The sequence below is a fragment of the Brachyhypopomus gauderio genome, unplaced genomic scaffold (assembly GCF_052324685.1).
Source record: "Brachyhypopomus gauderio isolate BG-103 unplaced genomic scaffold, BGAUD_0.2 sc67, whole genome shotgun sequence".
NCBI lineage: Eukaryota > Metazoa > Chordata > Actinopteri > Gymnotiformes > Hypopomidae > Brachyhypopomus > Brachyhypopomus gauderio.
The window spans coordinates 1,660,610-1,683,435 of NW_027506888.1; the positions used below are offsets into that span (position 1 = coordinate 1,660,610).

The 22,826-nt window shown below is 45.5% G+C and overlaps 2 protein-coding genes across 4 annotated transcripts; one reads left to right on the forward strand and one right to left on the reverse strand.

The window, feature by feature from the left end:
* Positions 1-1,210: 1,210 nt before the first annotated feature.
* Positions 1,211-13,056, forward strand: khsrp (KH-type splicing regulatory protein). Of its 2 annotated transcripts, none has more exons than XM_076989402.1 (18): positions 1,211-1,416; positions 2,247-2,349; positions 2,509-2,568; positions 2,832-2,868; positions 3,124-3,182; positions 3,300-3,371; positions 3,592-3,649; positions 4,217-4,382; positions 4,533-4,631; positions 4,773-4,871; positions 5,133-5,235; positions 5,317-5,438; positions 5,686-5,985; positions 6,091-6,200; positions 6,384-6,472; positions 11,249-11,455; positions 11,571-11,749; positions 11,969-13,056. In XM_076989402.1, the coding sequence occupies exons 1-18, from the start codon at positions 1,312-1,314 to the stop codon at positions 11,975-11,977; spliced, it is 1,977 nt and encodes a 658-aa protein (XP_076845517.1). In that variant the 5' UTR covers positions 1,211-1,311; the 3' UTR covers positions 11,978-13,056. The 2 variants fall into 2 exon arrangements, with proteins under 2 accessions (XP_076845517.1, XP_076845518.1); XM_076989403.1 differs by having other exon boundaries at positions 11,249-11,449.
* Positions 13,057-13,705: 649 nt separating this feature from the next.
* r3hcc1l (R3H domain and coiled-coil containing 1-like) lies at positions 13,706-21,386 on the reverse strand. 2 transcript variants are annotated; one of them, XR_013125018.1, is made up of 8 exons: positions 20,976-21,386; positions 20,186-20,776; positions 19,324-19,508; positions 19,135-19,205; positions 18,859-18,954; positions 18,533-18,673; positions 15,666-16,423; positions 13,706-14,024 (listed from the first exon to the last, which is right to left on the reverse strand). XR_013125018.1 is itself a non-coding variant. In XM_076989415.1 (7 exons), exons 2-7 carry the CDS (start codon positions 20,744-20,746, stop codon positions 16,371-16,373), a joined length of 1,107 nt encoding a protein of 368 aa, XP_076845530.1. In that variant the 5' UTR covers positions 20,747-20,776; positions 20,976-21,386; the 3' UTR covers positions 13,706-16,370. The 2 variants fall into 2 exon arrangements, 1 of the variants encoding a protein (XP_076845530.1); XM_076989415.1 differs by having other exon boundaries at positions 13,706-16,423.
* Between the last annotated feature and the right edge of the window lie 1,440 nt (positions 21,387-22,826).

The following is a 22,826-nucleotide window of genomic DNA, read 5'->3' on the forward strand; positions in this document are numbered from 1 at the left end:
GCATTAGGCGCAGCATAGACGAAACATATAAGACATAACACCCCCGCCAACGTTTGACACACAGACCACACCACCCACCCCCGCCCCCAAATCAAATCTGAGTCCTAGTGATTTTGAAAAGTTGGCAACCTTGCTTATAATGAATAAAATATGTGTAAATTAAAAGGTTTGAAGTGTGCTCGTGTATTTAAGGGGCATTGGAGTAGAGAGCATTAAGTCCACGTTTGGGGGGGGGGGGGAAGATCCCCCCCATCAGAATGCTGGCTACGGGCCTGCTGGCGAATAAGGAACCAACTTCAGCCTCGTCGTTCTATCGCTAAATTAACTTGGTAACACGTTTTCTGGCGCGTATTACTAGCCTGTGGGGTGGTTTGACAGTTTATATGCGTTATCACCAGCCTTCCCCCCAGAAACCTCAGCTCTAGTACAGGTGGTGCATATCTAATCGAGGCTTTTTGAAGGCACTGATTAGTGAGATCGTCCATGCACTAAACCCTAAATAAGAACATCCACAGCGGATCTCCAGGGGCATCAAACCAACCTATGAACTTCAGAAGAGCAAAGAGAACTTCCGAAACCCCTTTCACGAGAAGGTCTGGCGATGCGTTCCCTGCTGACGTTCAGATGCCAGAACACGAAAATAATTTATTTACAGTGTTACAATTTCTAAACAATATATCAATAAATCAGTAAACGTCACAGTCGAGCTTGTCTGGCATTTAAATGTCTACTTTCGGTGGCATTTAAAGCCCGTCATAAATGTGATACCAGTAAAAGCGCAGGAGAAATCCCCTTGAACCACAATAGAAGACGTTGCAAGGCTGACCCCAGATCAGCGCGAATAGCAACATACACCAAGTAGCGTCGTACGCGTTGCAAAGACAAACGCTTATTGGCTGGATCTCCTGCCTGTCAATGTCAAACATACGTAATCGTGAGTTTAATTGGGCTTCCTGACGTGTCCTTGAAATATGATTGGTTCCCCGTATCAGCGGCAAAATTGCTGCGCGTGGGTTGGTCGAGCTGCGCCTCAGCAACGCCCCCACAGCTCCATGTTGGCAAAGCAGAAGCCAGTAATATCACGATAAAATGTTTGCGCCCGCCTACCTATTGCACGTCGATTGGTCAATTCAAGAGGAAAACATAACAGAAGACCTATAGGAGGCCGTTTGGCCTCGGCGACGCCGCAGCGCTGCCCCTTTTCCCCCGCCCATTAATGTGCCTTTCTTGCCTTCCCGCGTCTGCGCACCTCCACCCGGCCTAGAACTCCCGTCACGTCTCGGCACGTATCGCCCCTCAACACGGACAAGCATGTCGGAGTACAGCGCGGTACCGCCACCCGGGGCTGGAGCGGCTCTGGGAACCGGTGGGATCAAGAAAGATGCTTTCGCGGATGCGGTTCAACGTGCCCGGCAGGTGAAGTTTCATGTCGGTCTCCACGGTTGGCCCCCCCCCCCCCCTCCACCCCCGTGTGAGCCGCCGCTAGCGGGTTAGCGCGTTAGCACGTTGTCTGCACGGCGACGCGGCCCTGTTTTACCCAGTGGACCCGGCATGGTTTTAAAACCTACCAGTGCCGGAGGTGGAGCGCGGCCGTCGCTCCGAAACGACCGACGGGGCCGCCGTGGGCACTTTTTACAACCGTATTATGAAAACGCGGGACGATTAAAGAAACTTGGTGAAGAAGTTCACGTCCCAGCCCATTGTCCGCTAGCCCCGTTAGCTCGTTAGCCGGCCCGCGGCCACGGCGTGTGGGTCGGACGTGCGGCGGTCGGCTGGCGCGGTCGCTTCGTCAAACGTTTAGGGACGGAGTCTCCACGCGTTACTAGTGTTCAGTCCCGCCGGCCCCGATTATCACTTAAAATGAGCTCTGCTCGCTTAAACTAGCGAACCAACACTGACATTATCGCCTCCGTCGGCCTAGCCGATGGTGATTTTTCCTTCGAAAGAGGCGCAGAAATCTCGCGCACTAGATCCGTCTGTGGTTGTAAAAGCGTTTCCGTGGTGATTGCGCCTTCCCGCGAGCTCGCGAGCTGTTGCAGGTTCGCGCTACAACCGTCTCCGCGTTCCCGTCGCGAGCTCCTCACTTCGGGCATCACCTCGGCACACGGAGCGCAGACCCACAGGTTTATGCACACGTTTTGACGAATGTGTGCAACTTTTAAACTTGCTGTCTTTTGTTTTTCGTCACTGTGGCTTTGAATAGTCCAAAGATACGAACGTCTATTTCACCTTCTTCTATTTCTCAGATTGCAGCTAAGATCGGAGGAGATGCTGCTCCCCCCATGAGCAATAACGGGGGCACCGAGAGCTACCCCTTCGCAGCGCAGAAACGGTCCCTGGAAGACGGAGGTACACACAACACACGAACTTGCTCTTGCATAGGCTCAAAACGCATGCGCGCGCACACGGAATTCCCAGATTTTCTCGCAAAGGACAAAACGCATGCCACCCACGGCTGTCTGTACCGTTTAACGTGTGTGCATGTCCTAATTCTTTCCTCTTTCACAGATCAGCCAGACAGTAAGAGGATGTCGTCTCAGAGTGACCGAGACAACGCTACGGCACTATGTGAGTGTGCTCCCCCACCCCGACACGCACACACACCCCAGCAGGGACAAGCGCGCGTTGCGTTTTGCACTTGCACACGCGTGCCTGGTGGCCGAGGGCTGTGTCCAGACGCCTGCTCTGTCTCCACCCGTGCACGCTCTGCCGAGACTGAGCTCGTGCTGGAACACGATCTGTCTCGCATGCTCGCGCTGGACACCTCCCACAAGCCGAACCATGTATATTTAGACTAATTAAGTAATGCTGTTGGGCGTTTTGATCCACAGCCATCGGGGCCCAACTGGCTGCACTGTCCCAGCAGAGGTAAGACTATTCTCTTCTGGAGGGGTGTGAGTCGGGGGCATGATGATGGGGGGGGGGGGGGGTGTAACAGTTATATTAAGGAACGTTTGGCTTTGTCGAGGTTTTAAGTTGTGCTAAGTTTTGTCGTTGGCCGTATGTGAGCTTGTGTGGAGGTTGTGTGAATCCAGGTGTCTGGGGAAGCGTACTTGAGATGTTTGTGACTGTACTGGTCCTAATTCCTCTCCCATCTCTTCCTTCTTTTCTCCCTGTGCTCAGTGGCCGGCCTTCCTCATTAACAGAGGAGTATAGAGTTCCTGACGGCATGGTGGGCCTCAGTAAGTACACACACACGCGCGCACACACACACCTTTCTGGCTGTGAGTTGCTTTGACTTGTCGGTGCATTCTTTAAGATGATCTGATTGGGCCTCTGGTCTCTCATTTGGTGTGCAGTCATTGGCCGAGGAGGAGAGCAGATAAATAAGATCCAGCAGGAATCCGGTTGTAAAGTTCAGATCGCCCCAGGTGAGCGGGGGTGCAGGGGCTTGGTTAGGACCTACTGCTGAAAGGAAGAGGCGGGCTTGTTTGTTGCTGCTGTTTAAATGTGATCCTGTGATGGACCTACTGGGTTCTGGGGTGGAAAGAGAGATCCTGTCTGGTGTACACTGAGATCTGGAAGAAAAAAGCAACAAAGATGTGACTGTAAGGAAACATAATGTGTGTGTGTGTGTGTGTGTCTTTATAGACAGTGGAGGTTTGCCCGAGAGGAGTGTGTCTCTGACGGGATGTCCTGACTCCATCGAGTAAGTATTAGCCCACTCTTCCCATTTCCCCTTCCCAGTTGGCTACGTTTCCAGCCCTTACCTGCACCTCCCTGCTGCCTCCTCTACATCGTGTTCCTGGCTACCGAGGAAGCGTTTGGTGTGTCTGGCACGCCGAGTCTCTAGCTAGACGACGGCCGCTGTGTCCAGAAACGCGTTGCTTTCTCTGACGACGTCGTGTCTGCTGTAGTGCGGGGCAGCACCTCCTGCCTGGTGTTTGTGGTGTGGCTGTACTAGATCCCAGAGGTCTGGGCCAATGGGTGTCTGCCTCGCCAGGCAGCTCTGCTATTGGGCGGTGGTCTGTGGCTCGCTCCACCCCTTCCTGCTGGGTGTTGCTGAGCCCCGCGTTTGGGTGAAAACGCCAGCTGTTCATGTGATCTTAGAAAGTTCAGCGTCTGGTCACTATATCCATATTTGTGCATTTGCTGTAATGTTAATCGGGTCTGTTTCTGGGGTGGGTGGGTCGTGGGCGGTCCTCTGGAGCTGACCACTCCCACCTCTGACATCTGCTCCAGTCTGTGTCTTAAATCTCTTGACCTCTCGCCACAGGAAAGCCAAGATGCTGTTGGATGACATCGTGTCACGGGGGCGGGGCACCCCGCCTTCCTCTTTCCATGAAGCCAATGGCAGTGGCCACATGCAGGAGATGATGATCCCAGCAGGCAAGGCGGGCCTGGTCATTGGCAAGGGCGGAGAAACCATCAAACAGCTGCAGGTGGGGGGGCCTGGTGGGCGGAGCCATCGCTCCACCATCTGGACTTGTGCACTGGAAGTCCTGCACACTCGACACAGTAATAATCTGTGTGTGTGTGTGTGTGTGTGTGTGTGTGTGTGTGTGTGTGTGTGTGTGTGTGTCTGTGTGTAGGAGCGTGCTGGGGTAAAGATGATTTTGATTCAGGATGCGTCTCAGGGACCCAACATGGACAAGCCACTCCGGATCATCGGGGAACCATACAAAGTGCAGGTGAGTGTGTGAGTATGTGCGCACACGCCTGCAAACACTCCAACAAACTCTTAAGGGGATTGTGCATTTGAGAAGCACTGAGTTTTCTCTCTCTCTCTCTCTCTCTCTCTCTCTCTCTCTCACACACACACACACACACAGCAAGCACGGGAGATGGTGCAGGAGATTCTGAGGGAGAGGGATCACCCTGGCTTCGGAGAAAGAAATGACTACGGCTCGCGTATGGGTGGAGGAATAGAGGTGGGTTCTGTTTGTGGGTGGAGTAATAGTGGTGGGTTCTGTTTGTGGGTGGAGTAATAGTGGTGGGGTGTGTTTGTGGGTGGAGTAATAGTGGTGGGGTGTGTTTGTGGGTGGAGTAATAGTGGTGGGGTGTTGAGCCATTGGGTGTATGCTTAACATGCAGTTCAGTTTGCTGCTGTTCTAGTACATGTATCCCAGAAAGTGAGCTGTAACTGCAGTATTTATTCAACTGGAAAGTCACTGACACAACTGATTGGTCAGGTACCCGTTCCACGTCACTCTGTGGGTGTTGTGATTGGTCGCAACGGCGAGATGATCAAAAAGATTCAGAATGATGCAGGGGTCAGGATACAGTTCAAACCAGGTGAGTTCTTCTCGGATGTTTTATTTATTTTTATATATTAAAATGCTTCTATATTTAAGGTTCGTGTTTGTGTGTTTTTAGATGATGGTAACGGTCCAGAAAAGATTGCTCACATCATGGGGCCTCCAGACCGCTGTGAACATGCAGCCAGCATCATCAACGACCTCCTGCAGAGCATCCGTGCCCGGGAGGAGGGCGGCGGGGTGAGAGAAGTGTGTGTGTGTGTGTGTGTGTGTGTGTGTGTGTGTGTGTGTGTGTGTGGTCCCGAGGCTTCATGGTTCTGAGACTTAATTAGTGGCTTTTCTCATGAAGATGTCTAGATGAGAGCTAAATAAGGGAGGTGTCCTCATGCACACGTTGTAGGTGTGGTCGTCAGGTTCATATGACTGTATGCTCCTTGCTTGGATTATTTAGAATTGGTAGTGTCTGAATGAACTGCCCCTTCCCTAGGGACCTCCTGGGCCTCCTGGCACTGGTATGCCCCCGGGTGGGCGTGGCAGGGGGCGTGGCCCAGGCAGCTGGGGTCCTCCTGGCGCTGAGATGACCTTCTCGATCCCCGCACACAAATGTGGCCTCGTCATTGGCCGAGGCGGCGAGAACGTCAAGTCCATCAACCAGCAGACGGGGGCGTTCGTGGAGATCTCGCGGCAGCCCCCGCCCAACGGGGACCCCAACTTCAAACTGTTCACTATCCGCGGCACACCCCAGCAGATCGACCACGCCAAGCAGCTAATCGAGGACAAGATCGAGGTAAGTGTCGTCACGCACGTTAAAGCCCCCCTCCCATGTGACGATACTGAGCAGGTTCTGTTTGTGTGCTGACCATCTCCTGCTACTCCGTCTCTTCCATTGCAGGGTCCCTTGTGTCCTGTGGGTCCTGGTCCAGGTGGGCCTGGTCCAGCAGGTCCTATGGGCCCCTACAACCCAAGTCCATATCAGCCCGGACCCCCCGGAGGCCCACCCCAGTCAGTACCAGTACCCTCCCAGCTGGGTGGAAATTTAAATAATTTCATTATAGCATTAACCATTCTTTCTTGGCTTGTGTATGCTTATTCTGTGTGTGTGTGTGTGTGTGTGTGTGTGTGTGTGTGTGTGTGTGTGTGTGTGTGTGTGTGTGTGTGTGTGTGTGTGTGTGTGTGTGTGTGTAGTGGAGGGCCTCCAGGTGCCCATCAGTACCCTCCTCAGGGCTGGGGAAACGCCTACCAGCAGTGGCAGCCTCCAGCGCCCCATGACCCAAGTAAGCCCCGCCCTCTTGTCCCCCAGTACTCAAACACACTACTTGTGGTTTCCATTGAGTTTATACATTGGAACACTGTTCCTGTAACATTTCGTTTGGCAGGCGTAATTCCAACGCTGCTTTGACGGACATGATGTCTGGAGTTTGTTAGCAAGCGGCATGTTCTGGGTCTGATTCCTGAAGTGGTGGGGTTTAATTATGGGTGGGGTTTAGTCTCTGGGTGTGGGCTTGATCAAAGAGAATTTCTCTACTAGAAGTGCATTAGGGTTGCAACGGTATGAGATTTTCATGGTATGATAACCATCTCAGAAAATACCGCAGTATCACGGTTATTATGGTATCACAGTTTGTTACATATATTATTAAAAGATACACTGACCCTTAAAGAAATTACAACAAAAGTTTTTTTTTTGTTCAATTAACTATTTATTGTAGAAACCTAGAACTATTGTATACAAAATGTCCCCTTTAAAAAAAATAAGCTGTACACGTGTTTATTTAAATACTGCAAAATTTGAGAAACCTAAATAATGGATTTCAGTACAATTAATTAAGTTTAAATTATTTAATATCTGATAAACTGAGCCTGGGTCAGTGTCTGATCAACAACTGTTGTAAACGTCCGTTTTACTGCCAAGTCGGAATATAACTAGATTTATTTATATAAATTTATATAAAGAGAGGATTTATTTCTGACATGATTGTCACAATAGAGATTTCTATTTTAAGGCTTTCACACAGAGTCTGGTTTAACCATGAAAAATAGGCACGTCAGAATTTGAAAATGAACGCATGTAAATTAACGGCGTCTTTCACATCCAGTGAAAGCAAGGACATAAAAAAGCTAGGATTATACTTTCACGAGTGACCGTAGCGCGACTCCGCACACCTCGCGAGAACCTCTGCGAACGGCGGAAGCGTTCGTACTTGACGCGTCACATTCTGTGTAGTGTTGTCCGAAACAATATGTGGTAGTATAAAGAAACCCCCTCAAAAACTGGAAGGAACATTTACTTTTTAGCTGTCTGACTGAACAGTTCTCTTGTATTACGCAGGCCTGATAGTTTTCAGGCGCCACGCCGGAATTCCGGCGTACAGACATGTCCGCGAGAAGAAAAAAAATTGAGGGGGGGGGAATCCGTCAAATCATAATGATAAACCACACGCGCGCGCATGCTATCTGTTTTGAGTCCGAAATATGATCCTTACGAGGTTCCCAAGTTACGATTTTTCGTGGTTACTACACATCTCCCAATTACTGTATAAAGCCTTGTTTGGACCTAAATGGTTCTGCGTCGTAAACGGAACTTGGTGTTTGGTGTGCGTGGCGTCAGGATTAGTTAAACACAGCTATGGATAAAGGTATTTGCCAAAAGGCTAGCTTTAGGATAGGATAACTGCGTATAGTACGTTATTTACGTACATACATGTACGTATGTTCCGATTTACACCGAAAATCGTTTTACGACGGATCAACGTCGTAACTCGGGGACCGCCTGTATTTCAGACATCAGAAGAGCTTCAGAGGTAGATGCAAGATAACTTCAGTATTTTATCTTTATTCTGATTAAGTTAAATTTTTATCAGAAATATAAGAGCCAGTACAGGTGGTCAGACGATCTGGTTCATCCTGGCCCCCTTACGGCGTAAGGTGTAATACATGAACAAAAGCACAAAATGTATGTCCTAATAAACCCACAAAATATTTATTAAATTAATTTAGATTAATTATAAAATATTCTAAATATGGTACACTAACACTCCACACCCCCACCCCCCCGCTCAGGAATTTTTCCCACCATCACCCCTGATTACGTTAACAAATATGAGCCTTTTGAGGGAACGTGAAGACGTTAAGATTGGGCGTTTTGAAAATAAACAACCATTAAATAATATGATAAAAAAGCGAATAATTTCGAGTATATGTATAAATATTTAACATAATTAAGTTTAACGTGCTGGGAAATACTGAAATGGACCTTGAAAGTGACGTACAAGTGCTTTATTTCCACCCTGTAAAGGTGTATGAACCCAGCAAACATGTCTTTGTTGAATGCAATGAGGCGCGGCGCACGCCAAGAGAGGTGCACGACCTCACCAATCGACAGCGCGCGAGGTGGAGCCACCGCGATTACACCATTTTCACCGCTGATTTTAAGCTTAGCCTTTTTTTTCTTTTTTTTTGTTAAAAAATTTGTTAAGTCTGATGCACTTTCTGCCATTCTCACCGCTAGAGATTTCCCATTTCGATTCGATTTCGATTCACACGGTCCCGATTCAATTCGATTTTCGATTCGATCCGATTCAATATCGATTCTTGTAGGGACATTTCAGTTACAATAAAAAGTGTAGTTTGAATGTGAAATGATAGAAGGAACACTCAAACTTTATTAAAATGTATTAAGATATTAGTGTTTATACTGTGAACAAGTTACATTCTTTTTTTAATATCAATTAATGCACACTCTTCCACATAGCTCCTTTACCAGAAAATGCATTGAAAGCGGTTTTGAACAGCATTTTAAAGTGCAAATTAAGTTGTTTTTTTTTTTTTACATGTAACAAAAACATTTATGAACGTAGTTCTGAATATTGTAAACATTAAGGTCCAAAAACTAAGATTTATTCATGACTGCTTTTTGACATCTTGGAGATTGTCAAATTTTTCTGCAAGAAAATGAGCTGATCAACATGTTGAGGAGTGAGACAGCTCCTTTGGGCAGTAACAATATCGCCAACTGTTGAGAGAACCTCGCAGCTTTATACTTGACGCGTCGCAACCAACGTGAGAGTCCGCTTCAGCGCAATGAACAAAGTCATGTTTGCAGGGTTCATACACCTTTAAAAGGAGGAATTAAAGCACTTCGGTTATTTTTTTGGCACGGGGAGAACTTGTATATAGTTTAATCGCAAATGCCTTCTCTAGTGGAGTTTGTTTGGGTTCTGGCGTTTTTTGAATATCAGGAAGGTGTCGCGTTAAATGATTTCTCAGATTTGTGGTATTCCCACAATATTTCACCTCCATGTTGCACAGTTTACACACGGCTGTGCTTTTATCCAACTCTTCACTACCATCATGGTTTCTGAATCCAAAATGTAACCATACATCTGCAGGGTTGCCAACTTTTCAAGATCACTTGGAGTGAGATTTGAACCTGGAGGGGGTGGCGGTGTAAAATGGACACAAATTAAGTATTATATCGCGATCGATCGCTCGCCGGTGGTTGGCGCCAGAGCGAACTAGTAACTCATTGAATCCTAGATGTGGATCAGAGGTACCTTTTTTTTTTACTCTTGCGGCAGCCATGCTTAACTGATCACCCAGCCAAGTGACGGTGCTCAGATGATCGTGCGAGATAAAACGCGAGACGTTAAAACGGTACGCATTCGCGGGGAAAATTGGCTAATTCTAAAGATTGATCTCAGGTTTCATAAATAGAAATCGAATCATTCAAATGAAGATCGATTTGAATCGAAAGATCGATTTATTTATTTATTTTTAACACACCCCTACTCACCGCTGTGTGCCGAGTAGCTGAACCAGAGCGGAGTTGGACATGCGCGGGTAAGTTTCTCCGCTGGCTTGCCTTTTACCGGTAATAAGCAAACGCACACGGTATGAAAACCGTGCATTTTTATACCGTGGTATACCGTGAAACCGGTTACCGTTGCAACCCTAAAGTATATTCAACTAAGGCATTTCATAGTCGAATCTGATTCGTCAGATTTTCCCTTTAGTCGACTAAGTCAGCACCTTAGATAATAGAGCACCTTAACCAGGATCCCGTTCTCATTCAAGACTTTTTTCTACTTCAAAGTAAAAACCTAAAACACTCAGATAAATGAATAAACATGTTAGGTTGGCTTTATTTAGTTTTTGTTTAGTTTTTATTTAATTTAGTTTATTTAGTTAATTTTTTAATTAAACGTTAGAGAACATTAACAAAAAGTCACCGTCGGTGCGAATATCAAACTGTCAGACAGGCACTGTGCGAAATGTCAAAAATATTTTAAATAAAACATGCCTGCCTGAAAAAAAAAAGAAAATTGCCACACAACAGCAAAAAAATTATAAGGAAAGGTTCAAGTAACGGGGTTTAAAAAGCAAACAACTACAACGCACCGTGACAACACGAACGAAACGACAAATAGCTGAACTTTTTTTTTTTTTTCACCTTACACATTTTAAATGGTATGCCATATTGGTGGTGGTTGTGCGAAATGAGACGTTCATGACATACTTTGTTTGATTCATTTTTATCTTTTTCAAAATACTTAGTTTTTTTAGTAGCCATTATAATCTCAGCAGATATCCTGTAGCGTGTTCAGTTCTGCTCATTTGGATTGTGCAACTGCAGGGTGTGATTTATTAATGTGTAGTAAGGAAGATGCCTATTGTAAATGCACACACATCATTTAAAAATATTTATTAATAGAAATTAGGATGATTTTATTTGACAAAAGTCTATATATAATGAAAACAAAGACATTTCATGTAACAACTAATTCTTAGCAGCATCCTTGGGCACCCCCATGCAGTTAGAATGGTACATTCGACTATATTGTTCATAGTTGACTAGGAGGTATAGTCTACTATAGTCGAATCAGTGACTATTACAGGTCACCCCTATTCTCTACATACCATTAGATTTAAATATTCACAACATTTCATGTCCTACTGTATCAGGTGGGTCCCATACAGCCTGAGTCAACATATGGTCAGATGTTTCATGAACTCCATTTATTCTTTTACTTTACTGTTTCCTTGTATTGTAGGTAAGGCAGCCGCAGACCACAGTGCAGCGTGGGCAGCGTACTACGCGCAGTACTACCAGCAGCCTGCAGGGGGCGCCATGCCTGGCCAGACACCCAGCGGCCAGCCAGCTGCTCCTGCTCCCGCTGACCAGAGCCAAGCGGCCCAGAGTTCAGGCCAGCCGGACTACACCAAGGCCTGGGAGGAGTACTATAAGAAAATGGGTGAGGGTGCGTGTCTATTACTTTTTCTGCCTGCAGCTTTACATCGACACTCGTTATTTGAAGACATTATGCAGGGTTGAGTGTGGTTGTAAATAAGTGAACGGGTCCTGCTGGTTTGCAGCTCAGACGGGCAGTACTGCTGCTCCAACAGCAGGGGGCGCCCCAGCAGGAGCAGGGGCTGCAGCAGGACAGACCGACTACAGTGCCGCCTGGGCAGAGTACTACAGACAACAGGCTGCGTACTACGGTCAAACACCACAGAATCCCGGGCAGCCTGCAGGCACACAGCAGGGCCAGCAGGTACTCGCACGCGCACACACACACACCAGCTGCCAAATAAAAAACACTCGTTCAGACCTGGCTGCTGCTTCCGAGGCCCTCCACATAAAGGTGCGCTTAACTGGGCTTTGGTAGTGCCAGGTTTTCTGTTCTCAGAGTTTTGTTTAGTTTTCCTGGGTTTGAGTTTGCCCCCTGTGTTGGTGATTTTGCTGATGCTAAGGTCAGTCCTGTTTGTTTCAGGCGCAGTGATGCAGATTGGTCTGGGTCAGGGCTCACTGGCTCCACCCACTCTCCGATGACTTCCGCTCACCCCGCCTCCGCGCCTCCCACTTGCTTTTTGGTTTTTTCCTTGTTGTCGTTTTTCTCATCTCCTCCCAAAGGAAAATGAACAAAAAAAACATTGTACATGGTGAGATTTTCTTTTTTTTTTTTTTTCCTTGTCATCCCTGACGCTCAAAAAATGGACTAATCCAAGCGTAGATGATTCCTTCCTGCTCGTCCTCAAAAATGTGATTCTAAAACCGTTGCCAGAGAAACAGAAGGGAAGACTCCGCAGCATCACTGGCTGATCTCCATCCTGACACGGAGTTACTCCTTTTTGCTTTATTTTTTTTTATTTTTTTTTTTTATATAAAATATTTCAAAGCAAAACAAAGTCCCATGTGCAGGAGCTACAGCGTTTCAAACGCGAGCCACTGTGCTTCTTTTGTTTTTCACTTTTACCGTTTTAATTTTCGTTTTTAGGAACGGGCTTTTCTGAGAGAGGTTGGAACATTCCCAGCATTCCCAGTGTGTCATTAATTCTGAGCTTTTTATGCTTTCATTGCCCAAGTGTTTCCTCCTGAAGTTGGGTGGGTGTGTAAGTACATATCTGGTCCTTCTGTTTGATGTGATACAGATTTCACGTGTGTGTATGTACTGGGTGAGTGAGTGTGTGTGTGTGTGTGTGTGTGTGTGTGTGGTCTTTTTAACACCCTGCTCTACACTGTCCTGGTGGCCCATCCATCCTCCTCATCCCACGTTCAGCCCTGATGTTATATATATAAATATATATGTTGAACGCTTGGTTTTTGTTTTTGTTTTTTTTTCCTTTTTTACTGATTGTTTTTAAAAACTTCACAATAAAAGACGATATGCAGCCTGTGTGTCTTCGTTCACTTTGCTACTGAGTCAGCAGGGTGTGAAACTCTTTAGTTTACAGGAGTTTATGATGTGGACTACGATTCCCATAATGTGATAACAGCGTTTCACTAAAACTGTCATCAGGTGCAATCCTGTGTACCTTTTTAGTTTTCTCTCTGTAATGGTTCAATAAAATGCAGAAGTGATTAAGGTGTGCAGTGGAGTTTTTGTCCACAAGGGGAGAAATGGCACTAGTGAGCAACTTGTTTTAAAGATGTCCAGCTTATCCATATGAACAATCGTGTGTTCCAGCTCAACCCTTTTCTTCTTAACAGTAGTTGGCTGATGAAACATGGTGTTATATATGGAGAAATGACCACATTAATCAAAGCACAACATCCTACAAATGCTCTTCATGTGATGTGTAGTTCACAAATCTGATCTATTAATGAAGTCAAGTTTTCAGGACTCCAGTCTTTAACACTTCTGCCCAGATGTGATAGTCGCGTCAATGTATTTAAAATTACCGGTTGTACTCCACATGCTGTGTTGGTGTGACTTTACAGGTCATGCAGAAATTTTCTTCTGAAAATGCTAAATGATGTGTTACTCTGGGAATGTTGTTGACTAGACATTATGCCAGGGCCCCCAGCCATGGTGTTCCACTGGTTATCATCTGTAAAGGGTGCTTGTGGACAAGCTAAAACCCTGATATACCTGTGAGAAACTGTTCTTTATTCACATCAGCATTCTATAAAGCGTTACACAAACAAAGGCATGACACAGGTGGACAGACTGCTTTGTCTTCTAGTTTAATTTTTTGGTACTTGGGTGTGAATAAAGGATTTACTCATCTCAAAGCAAAGTCTTTTATTGGCCTATTTCCAATCCATGCTGGACACTACTGTTCAAAAATACAGGCCATTACATGGTCTGCCATTACTCAATTGGGTTTTACAAACGTGTAGGCAGTGACAGGATGTATCCTGAACGTGGACAGTCACAGAAAATAAAAGCTGAAAACATCTCCCAGCCATCCAAAACGGCTCAACCGTACAAATTATTTTGGTGAGGTCATTCTACCGTGGTGTGCTAAGGACATTTTCAAACCAGATTCATTCCAACTGTTCTCAGGTTTCCCACGGGTCCTTGAAATTCTTGAATGTTTGTGAATCTGAAAAAATAAGTTCAAGGCTCAGGAAAATGTTTTTGAAAGCAGGCATAAAAAGACAGACGATCATGAAGGTCCTTGAATATTTTGGGGGGGGTTTGAAATTGCACATGGATTATAAAGATTTTAAGGTCTGCAAAGTGATTACTTTAGAATTGATTCAATTAATCAAAAATGTAATTTTATATTCAGAGGTGACTGTTTAGATACCCATGTTAAAAGTGAATGACTAGGGTTAGAGTTAGGTGACTTAGTTGACATCAAGTGTAATAAGATGATGGTATGAGAAGATTTACTATGAATACAAGATTCTTACAAGAAACATCCTAATACAAGTAAAACCACAATGGCTTTTGCTCATTCCAAATTTGTTAAAGGGCCCATATCTCCTAAAGTGAAAGAGACTCAAGTCAAAATAATAAATAAGATATACTGTTGCCATGTTTCTTGAAAGATTTAAATTTGATGTTGATTCATGTACCTTTTGTAAGTCAGAAGATCAATCTGTGTTTTTTTCATGTCAGTATTCAGAGTTTTTGCATGGGCATTATAAACAGTGGTGTCAAGTCCAGGTTCAGAAAGTAAAAGTCCTCACCAGGATTTTGCTCAAGCTTGCTAGATTTTCTAATTAGTGCAATCCAGGTAAAATTAGTGGAATCAACACAATCCAGGAAGCCTGAGCAAATTCCTGGTGAGGACTTTTACTTTCTGAACCTGGAATTGACACCTCTGAATAAAGCCCTCCTCCTGTATGTAGACTAAAAAACTCTACTAAGATTCTAAGTGTTAGAATCATCTTGCACCAGATCTCTAGAAATGTGTTGTTCTAATATCATTATTTGGCTGTTCTGTGTATGTGTATATGCATGTGTGTATTATTATTTTGTTTTGTTGTCAACTGCTATCAACGTGTCATTATTTTGCCAGCACAAGTTCATTTAAAATTACATTGATTCTGCAGGGCCTAAGCTGACTTTTAGTTTGCAAAAGTTTGGTCATTCTCTTGTAGATCTTATTGGCGAAATTTGTTTTTGTTCTGCATTCTAGTGTTTCCTGTATGTAGTTAATGCGTGTGTAGCCGCTTTACGTGCGTGACACCTTCTCACAGGTGAATTAGTAAATTGTTAAGTCACATTGAGTGTGAATGAAGTTTTCGCTGAATCGGTGTGTAATGTCATCCAGGTAAAATGCTAATTTCAGGACACATGGCATGTAATATGACATTCAGTGTTTTGAATTTGCATTGTATTAACATCTTTTTTTGTTAACATATTCATGGGTAGCAGTGGGTAAATATTGCCATGTGCAGTTCTTGAATTTGAAGATGTTTCTGGAAAGTCATTTAAAGGTCCTTGAATTTGATGTTAACCAAGGTGTGGGAACCCTGTGTACTAAATTACTGTTGGGTTCTGTCCCAAATCAATTAGCATCAATTCTCCCTGTGTCCTTCATGACTCCGCTGCAGAGGGGGTTAAATCCCTTGGCTTATGGTCCCATGTAGCACACTGCACCAGAGGGTAAAGCTGTTTCAGGGACAGAGTGCACGCAGTATTGCTGGCAGTTGCATCTAAACAATTTTTATAGTCTTTTTTTTTGCGTGTTGGACTTTGGCTCATAGAGAACATAGAGGTTCCTGATGCAGACCTCTGTGACTCCGCCCCAGTCCCTGGTCACTCCGCCTCAATCCTCTGTGACTCCGCCCCAGTCCCTGGTCACTCCGCCTCAATGCTCTGTGACTCCGCCTGTGTAGTCTGGACTCTGCAGGCCTTTTGTTGATAGATGTGTGGAGAGCTGGATTCAAATAGAGACTAACTGGGGACTATGTGAGTGAAGGACCCAGACAGTGGGAGACGTGTGACACAGCAGGTGTAGAAGAGTGCAGAGACATGGGCAGACACAGACACACACACACAGACACACACGCACACGCAGACACACGCGCACACGCACACACGCACACACGCACAGACACACAGACACACAGACACAGACACAGACACAGACACAGACACAGACACACACAGACACACACAGACACACACAGACACACACCCACACCCACTCACACACACACACACACACACACACACACACACTCACACTCACACTCACACTCACACTCACACTCACACTCACACTCACACTCACACTCACACTCACACTCACACTCACACACACACACACACTCACACTCACACTCACACTCACACACACACTCACACTCACACACACACACACACACACACTCACACTCACACTCACACTCACACTCACACTCACACTCACACACACACACACACACACACACACACACACACACACACACACACACACTCCCCATTGTCAGTTTCACCTCCCTTCCCAAGCATCCTCTCGCTGTTTTGCTGCCAGCCGTTTTTGCTCTAGAAGAAATGATTCAGAGACATGTATGAGACAAGGAATGATTCAGAGACATGTATGAGACAAGGAATGATTCAGAGACATGTATGAGACAAGGAATGATTCAGAGACATGTATGAGACAAGGAATGATTCAGAGACATGTATGAGACAAGGAATGATTCAGAGACATGTATGAGACAAGGAATGATTCAGAGACATGTATGAGACAAGGAATGATTCAGAGACATATATGAGACAAGGAATGATTCAGAGACATATATGAGACAAGGAATGATTCAGAGACATGTATGAGACAAGGAATGATTCAGAGACATGTATGAGACAAGGAATGATTCAGAGACATATATGAGACAATATATGACATATATGAGTCATACTTGTGAGTTATGATTCAGAGATATGCAAGTAAAGCCGACCTGGTCTTTGTACTGTGGGCCACATCCAACCCTCTGACTACACTATAATGCCAAAAGTATTCACTCACCCATTCAAATTATCGTAATCAGGTGTTTCAATCACTTCCATGGCCAAAGGGTGTATAAAATTAATCACCTAGGCATTTTACAAACATTTGTGAAACAATGAGCTCAGTGAATTCCAGTGTGGAACTGTGATAAGATGCCACCTGTGCAACAAATCCAGACGTGAAATTTCCTCGCTCGTAAATATTCCACAGTCAACTGTCAGCTTTATTATAAGACAAGGGAAGTGTTTGGGATCAACAGCAAATCAGCCACAAAGTGGTAGCCCACGAAAACTGATGGAGTGAGGTCAATAGATGATGAAGAGCATAGTGCGAGGAGACCGGCAACTTTCTGCAGAGTCAAACACTACAGACATCCAAACTTCATGTGGCCTTCAGATTAGCTCAAGAACAGTGCGCAGAGAGCTTCATGAAATGGGATTCTATGGTCGAGCAGCTGCATCCAAGCCATACATCACCAAGTGCAATACAAAGCGTCGGATTCAGTGATGTAAAGCACGCTGCCACTGGACTCTAGACTAGTGGAGGTGTGTTCTCTGGAGTGACGAATTGCGCTTTTCCATCTGGCAATCTGATGTACAAGTCTTGGTTTTGTGGTTACCAGGCGGTACTTGCCTGACTGCATTGTGCAGATTCAAGTTTGGTGGAGGGGGGATTATGGTGTGGGGTTGTTTTTCAGGAGCTGGGCTTGGCCCCTTAGTTCCAGTGAACCAATTTTATGGGAAAAGTTTGGAGCTGGCCCCTTCCTCTTCCAACATGACGCAAGGTTCATGGATGGCATGGATGGCAGAGTCTGGTGTGGACAAACTTGATTGGCCTGCACAGAATCCTGCCCTCAACCCGATAGAACACCTTTGGGATGAATTAGAGCGGAGACCTTCTCGTCCAACATCACAAATGCGCATCTGGAAGAATGGTCCAAAATCCCCATAAACACACTCCTAAACCTTGTGGACAGCCTTCCCAGAAGAGTTGAGGCTGTTCTAGCTGCAAAGGGTGGACCAAAGTCATATTGAACCCTATGGATTAGGAATGGGATGTCACTTAAGCTCATATGTGTCACTTAAGCTCCTTCCTCGTCAAGGAAGGTGAGCGAATACCTTTGGCAATATAGTATATCTCTGACTGGCCCTGCGTGAGATCGTTGATAAGTTAGAAGTAATGATGCCTATTACACTGTGATAAGTACATAAAGAAAACTTCACTGCTGTTTTGTTTTTAAACATGCGTCTGTCCGGTGGGCTCACTCATGCACAGCTTTCAAGACATGAGCTCCTAGCTCTGCACATCAGCTAACAGGAAAGTGTGACAGTCGTGATGGTTTTTTTAACTGAAAAAAAGTACTTTGTAAACTGAACAACGTTTTCATTGCATCGTAATGTTTAAGTCAGTGTTTTAATTAAGATATAGTATATACAATATATATGTATTGTGCATAACCAATTTAAGTATATTAGTCTGGCCCTCTAAAACCATTCCTGTTTCTCAATCTCTCTTGGGGAAATTAATTGCTCTGAAGGAATGATTCAGAGACGTGCGTTAGTGAAGGGCCTCCCAGACGCCAGCATGGACATTCCTGGTATGGACGAGGTGGATGAGCATTTGTTAAGTGTGTGGTGTGTCACCTCTGGCTTGCCGTAGCTGGGTCCTCTCTGCCTCACGCTGCTCTTTGCTCTGTTGGCTCTTCACTCCCAGAGCACCAATGACCAAGCGGCGGGCCAGAGACGCACTCGTCTGGGGACGCTCCTTAGCAGGCAGGAGGTAGTCTAGAGAGAGAGAGAGAGAGAGAAAGAGAGAGAGAGAGAGAGAGAGAGAGAGACAGAGAGAGACAGAGAGAGAGGGAGGAGGGGTAAAAAACCAAAAAGGGAGAAAGGACAAAATAAACAAGAATAAACTTTAGTGAGTGCACGCACACACACACTGTTGGGGAGTTACAGAGATAGAGGAGTACCAGAGGAGGCGCGGGCCTTGGCTCTAGTTGCTGAAGACGACTTGGAGAGAGGTCGAACACTCAGCATCGGGTGTTTGGTCCTCAGAGCATCCCGTGCTAAAAGTGCACACACACACACACACACACACACACGCACGCACACACGCACACACGCACAAGCAAAAACATGAGCGCGCACACTTACAATCTTTAATTTGCTTTCAGCCCGCGGTGACAGAGCAACAGAAACGGCACCATTACTGCCCCCTGCAGGCCATGCGGACATTAGGCACTGACCTGCTATGGGACTGGAGAACAGTCCAAGAGCGTGAGTGTCATCAATCCACTTGATGTCAAATCCTTTCTGTCTGGAGAAGGGGCGTGCGTAGAGAGCACTTATTTGGACATTGTCATAATAACAAACGTTTGGCGTTTTAAAGGCATTTTAACTAGGAGCATGTAGCAGTGTCCAGCAGCTGGACCTACTGGTAGGCACTGAAGGTTCTTATTAAATCCTCGGTTTTGAACTCAGTGGGGAAGTCATAGATCTCCACGATGTGTGCCAACTCATCGTCTCGAAGCTCCACCTCCTCTTCCTCTGCCAACCAATTGTAATAATCGAACCGTGGCTCCTGAATGGTTGCCTTTTTACGCTCCGCCTTTTGTGAGATCTGAAATAGGAAATAGAAGAGCAGAGAGGACAACAACAGAGTATGACACGGTATCAGTAACAGTGTATGACACGGTATCAGTAACAGTGTATGACACGGTATCAGTAACAGTGTATGACACGGTATCAGTAACAGTGTATGACACGGTATCAGTAACAGTGTATGACACGGTATCAGTAACAGTGTATGACACGGTATCAGTAACAGTGTATGACACGGTATCAGTAACAGAGTATGACACGGTATCAGTAACAGAGTATGACACGGTATCAGTAACAGTGTATGACACGGTATCAGTTTCCCTGCAGGTTTGGTTCGTTTCAAACATCATCTAGGCAACAACTACAAGCTCACTGAAAAACATGTCTAAGAAAAAAACCTGTGACTTCGGTTCATCTGTAACTCATTACAGTTACAGTCACCTTAGGTAACAAACCCTAATGGGTGAGCAGGATCTTAGGCCGAGTGTTTCCAGCAGCCAAATCCAGAGCTGTGGTCCAGCACAATGTGGTGACGTCCCACCTCGTAGGCACATGATTCATAACATTAAACTGCTGCCCTGTTGCCATGTAAGGGTGTCAGCATGGGGAAATCACCATCCTGTGCTGGACTCCAGCTTCTGGAGTCTGGAGTGCGGTTCCTCAGATTGGAGGAAGTCTCCAGCTAAACTAGTGCACCTCCTCTAGCAGGTGGGGGTCGAGACAGTCCCCGTCATCCGTGAACAGAGAATCCCAGTTGTCACCGTCTTCCTCTGCATCGTCCTCATCCTCTTGCTCTTTCTCCTCCGCCTCTTTAATGGTCTCCTGTGCTTTTGCGACGTGGCACACGCTGGACTCGTCCGTCAACGTGTTTGCCTCTTCGTGGGCGAGGCAGTTTCCTGTGGTCTCCGTAGATTCTGCGGCCTTCTGGGCCGGTGATCCATCCTCCCTATCCCCTTCAGCGTTCTCCTCTTCCGGCGGTCCATCCCCGTTTACAGCAGTGTTCTGCCCTGCTTTGTCCTTGTCCACGCTGCCTTTATCCTTCTTGTTTTTGGAATTGTATTTTCGGGCCTTGTCGGTGTAGCGGGGCCTGGGTCTGGATTTCTTGTCACCTGCTTCTCGGGGTTGAGGACTTGTGCGCGGGTGTCCAGTCTCGCCCTCACGCCTCTTGGGGACATACAGAGCCTTGTCAGGCCTCCTGGAGCAGGAAGGGGCAGAGGAGGGCTTGGTCTCAACATCAGGACACCTGCTTTCTTCCATTACCCTAGACAGGCGGTTTTGAGGCGTTTTCTGTAAAAACAAAATAACAAAGTTACAAAGCCTTGTTATTCAACGTGCTTTTTCTGTTACAACAATAAAATAAATTATTAATATCCTAATATCCCAATAAAACATTTCTCAGTTAAAGGCGAAGATTAAGTCTTCCTTCTCGACGTCGTTTCTCGTATGTTTTTTTCAAATGAACGTAGACGTACAAAGGCGCGCTTACCACAACACGACCAGTCAGTCGCTGCCAACCTTTCTGTAGTCTGCTTTCACCAACAGCCAAGTGTCCACAGAGTTACACAAACGTGTGGTCTCCAAATGTTTTAAAGTTAAAGTTTTAATTAATGAGAGAAGCGCTGCAAGTTACTTGGTAGCCCACCTAGCTAACGTTAGCTTGCTAGCTAGATGTAAAACACCTTCCAGTTAACACTTGCTAGTAATATATGTGATTTCCTTTTTTGGGTTTAGAAATAAACTACGAACACCTCAATTTAAATACAGTAGAAACGAGTTCCGCATTAAGTACTGTACACTGCTTAACTATGTTACTTAAAAATAGAGTTTTTGGTTTACCAACCGTACTGTATTTCAGGACGACGCTACACCATGACCGGATGTTTGGGAAGCGACGCGTGATGAGTAATATCACATGGCTGATGGGATTTGTAGTCCGTACAACGTCGGCCGCTACATTTATCCAACATTTATTGATTTACATTCCCCTTTGTTTTACTGCGTTGAGGAGGTGCGTACATGAGAATATGTAACTAAGGAAATGTTGTGTTAATGGAGCACGTCGATAAGCCGCAAACTGAACCTATGTAAAGTGTTTAGACTGGACTGAGCACATTCGTACCACACAACAGAATATTAGCCTATAAACAAAAGTCCAAGGATTTTTGCGATAGTTAAACGTTAGACTAGCTTGCTTTCGGAACCTCCTGACAAAAAAAATCTATGTCATTTTTTACGACTACTGCAGTGGATCATTGGTCTTAAGACTTGGAAATACTGTAAACTTAGAATTAGTTTCTTTTTTCCCCCTTGAAAACGTTTTTGAGTGAAGGAGTAGCCTAATGGTCCTTGTAGATGGCACCATTTTCCCAGTGCACCGTGGAATTGTACACTGTTGGTTCTTCGTGATGAGCCATCTCGTCAGTGTGGTCCATCATGTCAGAGCATGAGGTTCCTTTCAGAGCGGCGAGCTTAACGAAGAATTTGGTGTTCTTCCTCTTGTCCTTGCTGTATGTGGCTTCCCTGCTCAAACAATGGTTTCTGTTTTCTTTTAGGCTGTGAAGTTATCACAGAAGATCTTGTGGTTTGGCCTGTGCTGGTGCAGATGGGCTACCGCTGAGGCTCCATAGTGTAAGATGGACTTATTCCTCTCAGAGACCTCTGTGGTGGCAACTTGACAAATAAGAAAATCACAGGCTAGGCCTTTTCTGTCACAGAGAAATGATAAGTTGATGCTCCATAGCACTGGATCTTCTTTGATATACTGAACAGTACAATTGGTTCACGGAGAGTGGAATCAGTCACATGGAGATTAGAAGAGGTCTCATGCAGAGTAGAAGAGATATTTTAGACTCAAAAATTTAGAGAGTGGAAGAGGTCTCACTTTATTAAATGCAGGGAATGTCAGCCCTGCCAATGCCAGACTGGCTCAAAACAGAAGTGATGCGGTGCCACTTTATGTCAGGTTAGTTTTCTGTCCTGACTCTTCCTCATCATGCCCTACCACTGGTATGTCATCAATGTCACCTCCTGGAATCTCACTGATGACAAATTTTGTTGCCTATGAGAAATCTTGATGGTCGACCTTAATTTGGTGATGAAGGTTTAAAGGTGACTATGGATATATGAAATGTCTTTAGTATTACAGAAAGTACTTACAAAGGAGATGTGTTCAGACCAGGGGCGGACTGGGGAGAAAAAGTGGCCCGGGAGTTCCTGACAGACTGGCCCACTATATATATCTGTGTATATATACTGTGTATGTGTGTATACAGTGGGGAACATAAGTATTTAGTCAGTCACCAATTGTGCAAGTTCTCCCACTTAAAAAGATGAGAGA

Bases quoted from the DNA above. Each gene is read 5' to 3' on its own strand.
- khsrp (XM_076989402.1), top strand. From the start codon at position 1,312: ATGTCGGAGTACAGCGCGGTACCGCCACCCGGGGCTGGAGCGGCTCTG. The intron at 1,417-2,246 runs GTGAAGTTTCAT...TCTATTTCTCAG, and splicing joins CGGTTCAACGTGCCCGGCAG to ATTGCAGCTAAGATCGGAGG. The intron at 6,201-6,383 runs GTCAGTACCAGT...GTGTGTGTGTAG, and splicing joins CCCCCCGGAGGCCCACCCCA to TGGAGGGCCTCCAGGTGCCC.
- r3hcc1l (XM_076989415.1), bottom strand. From the start codon at position 20,746: ATGGAAGAAAGCAGGTGTCCTGATGTTGAGACCAAGCCCTCCTCTGCC. The intron at 19,206-19,323 runs GTAGGTCCAGCT...CCCCTTCTCCAG, and splicing joins AGAACCTTCAGTGCCTACCA to ACAGAAAGGATTTGACATCA. The intron at 18,674-18,858 runs GTACTCCTCTAT...CTCTCTCTCTAG, and splicing joins CAAGGCCCGCGCCTCCTCTG to ACTACCTCCTGCCTGCTAAG.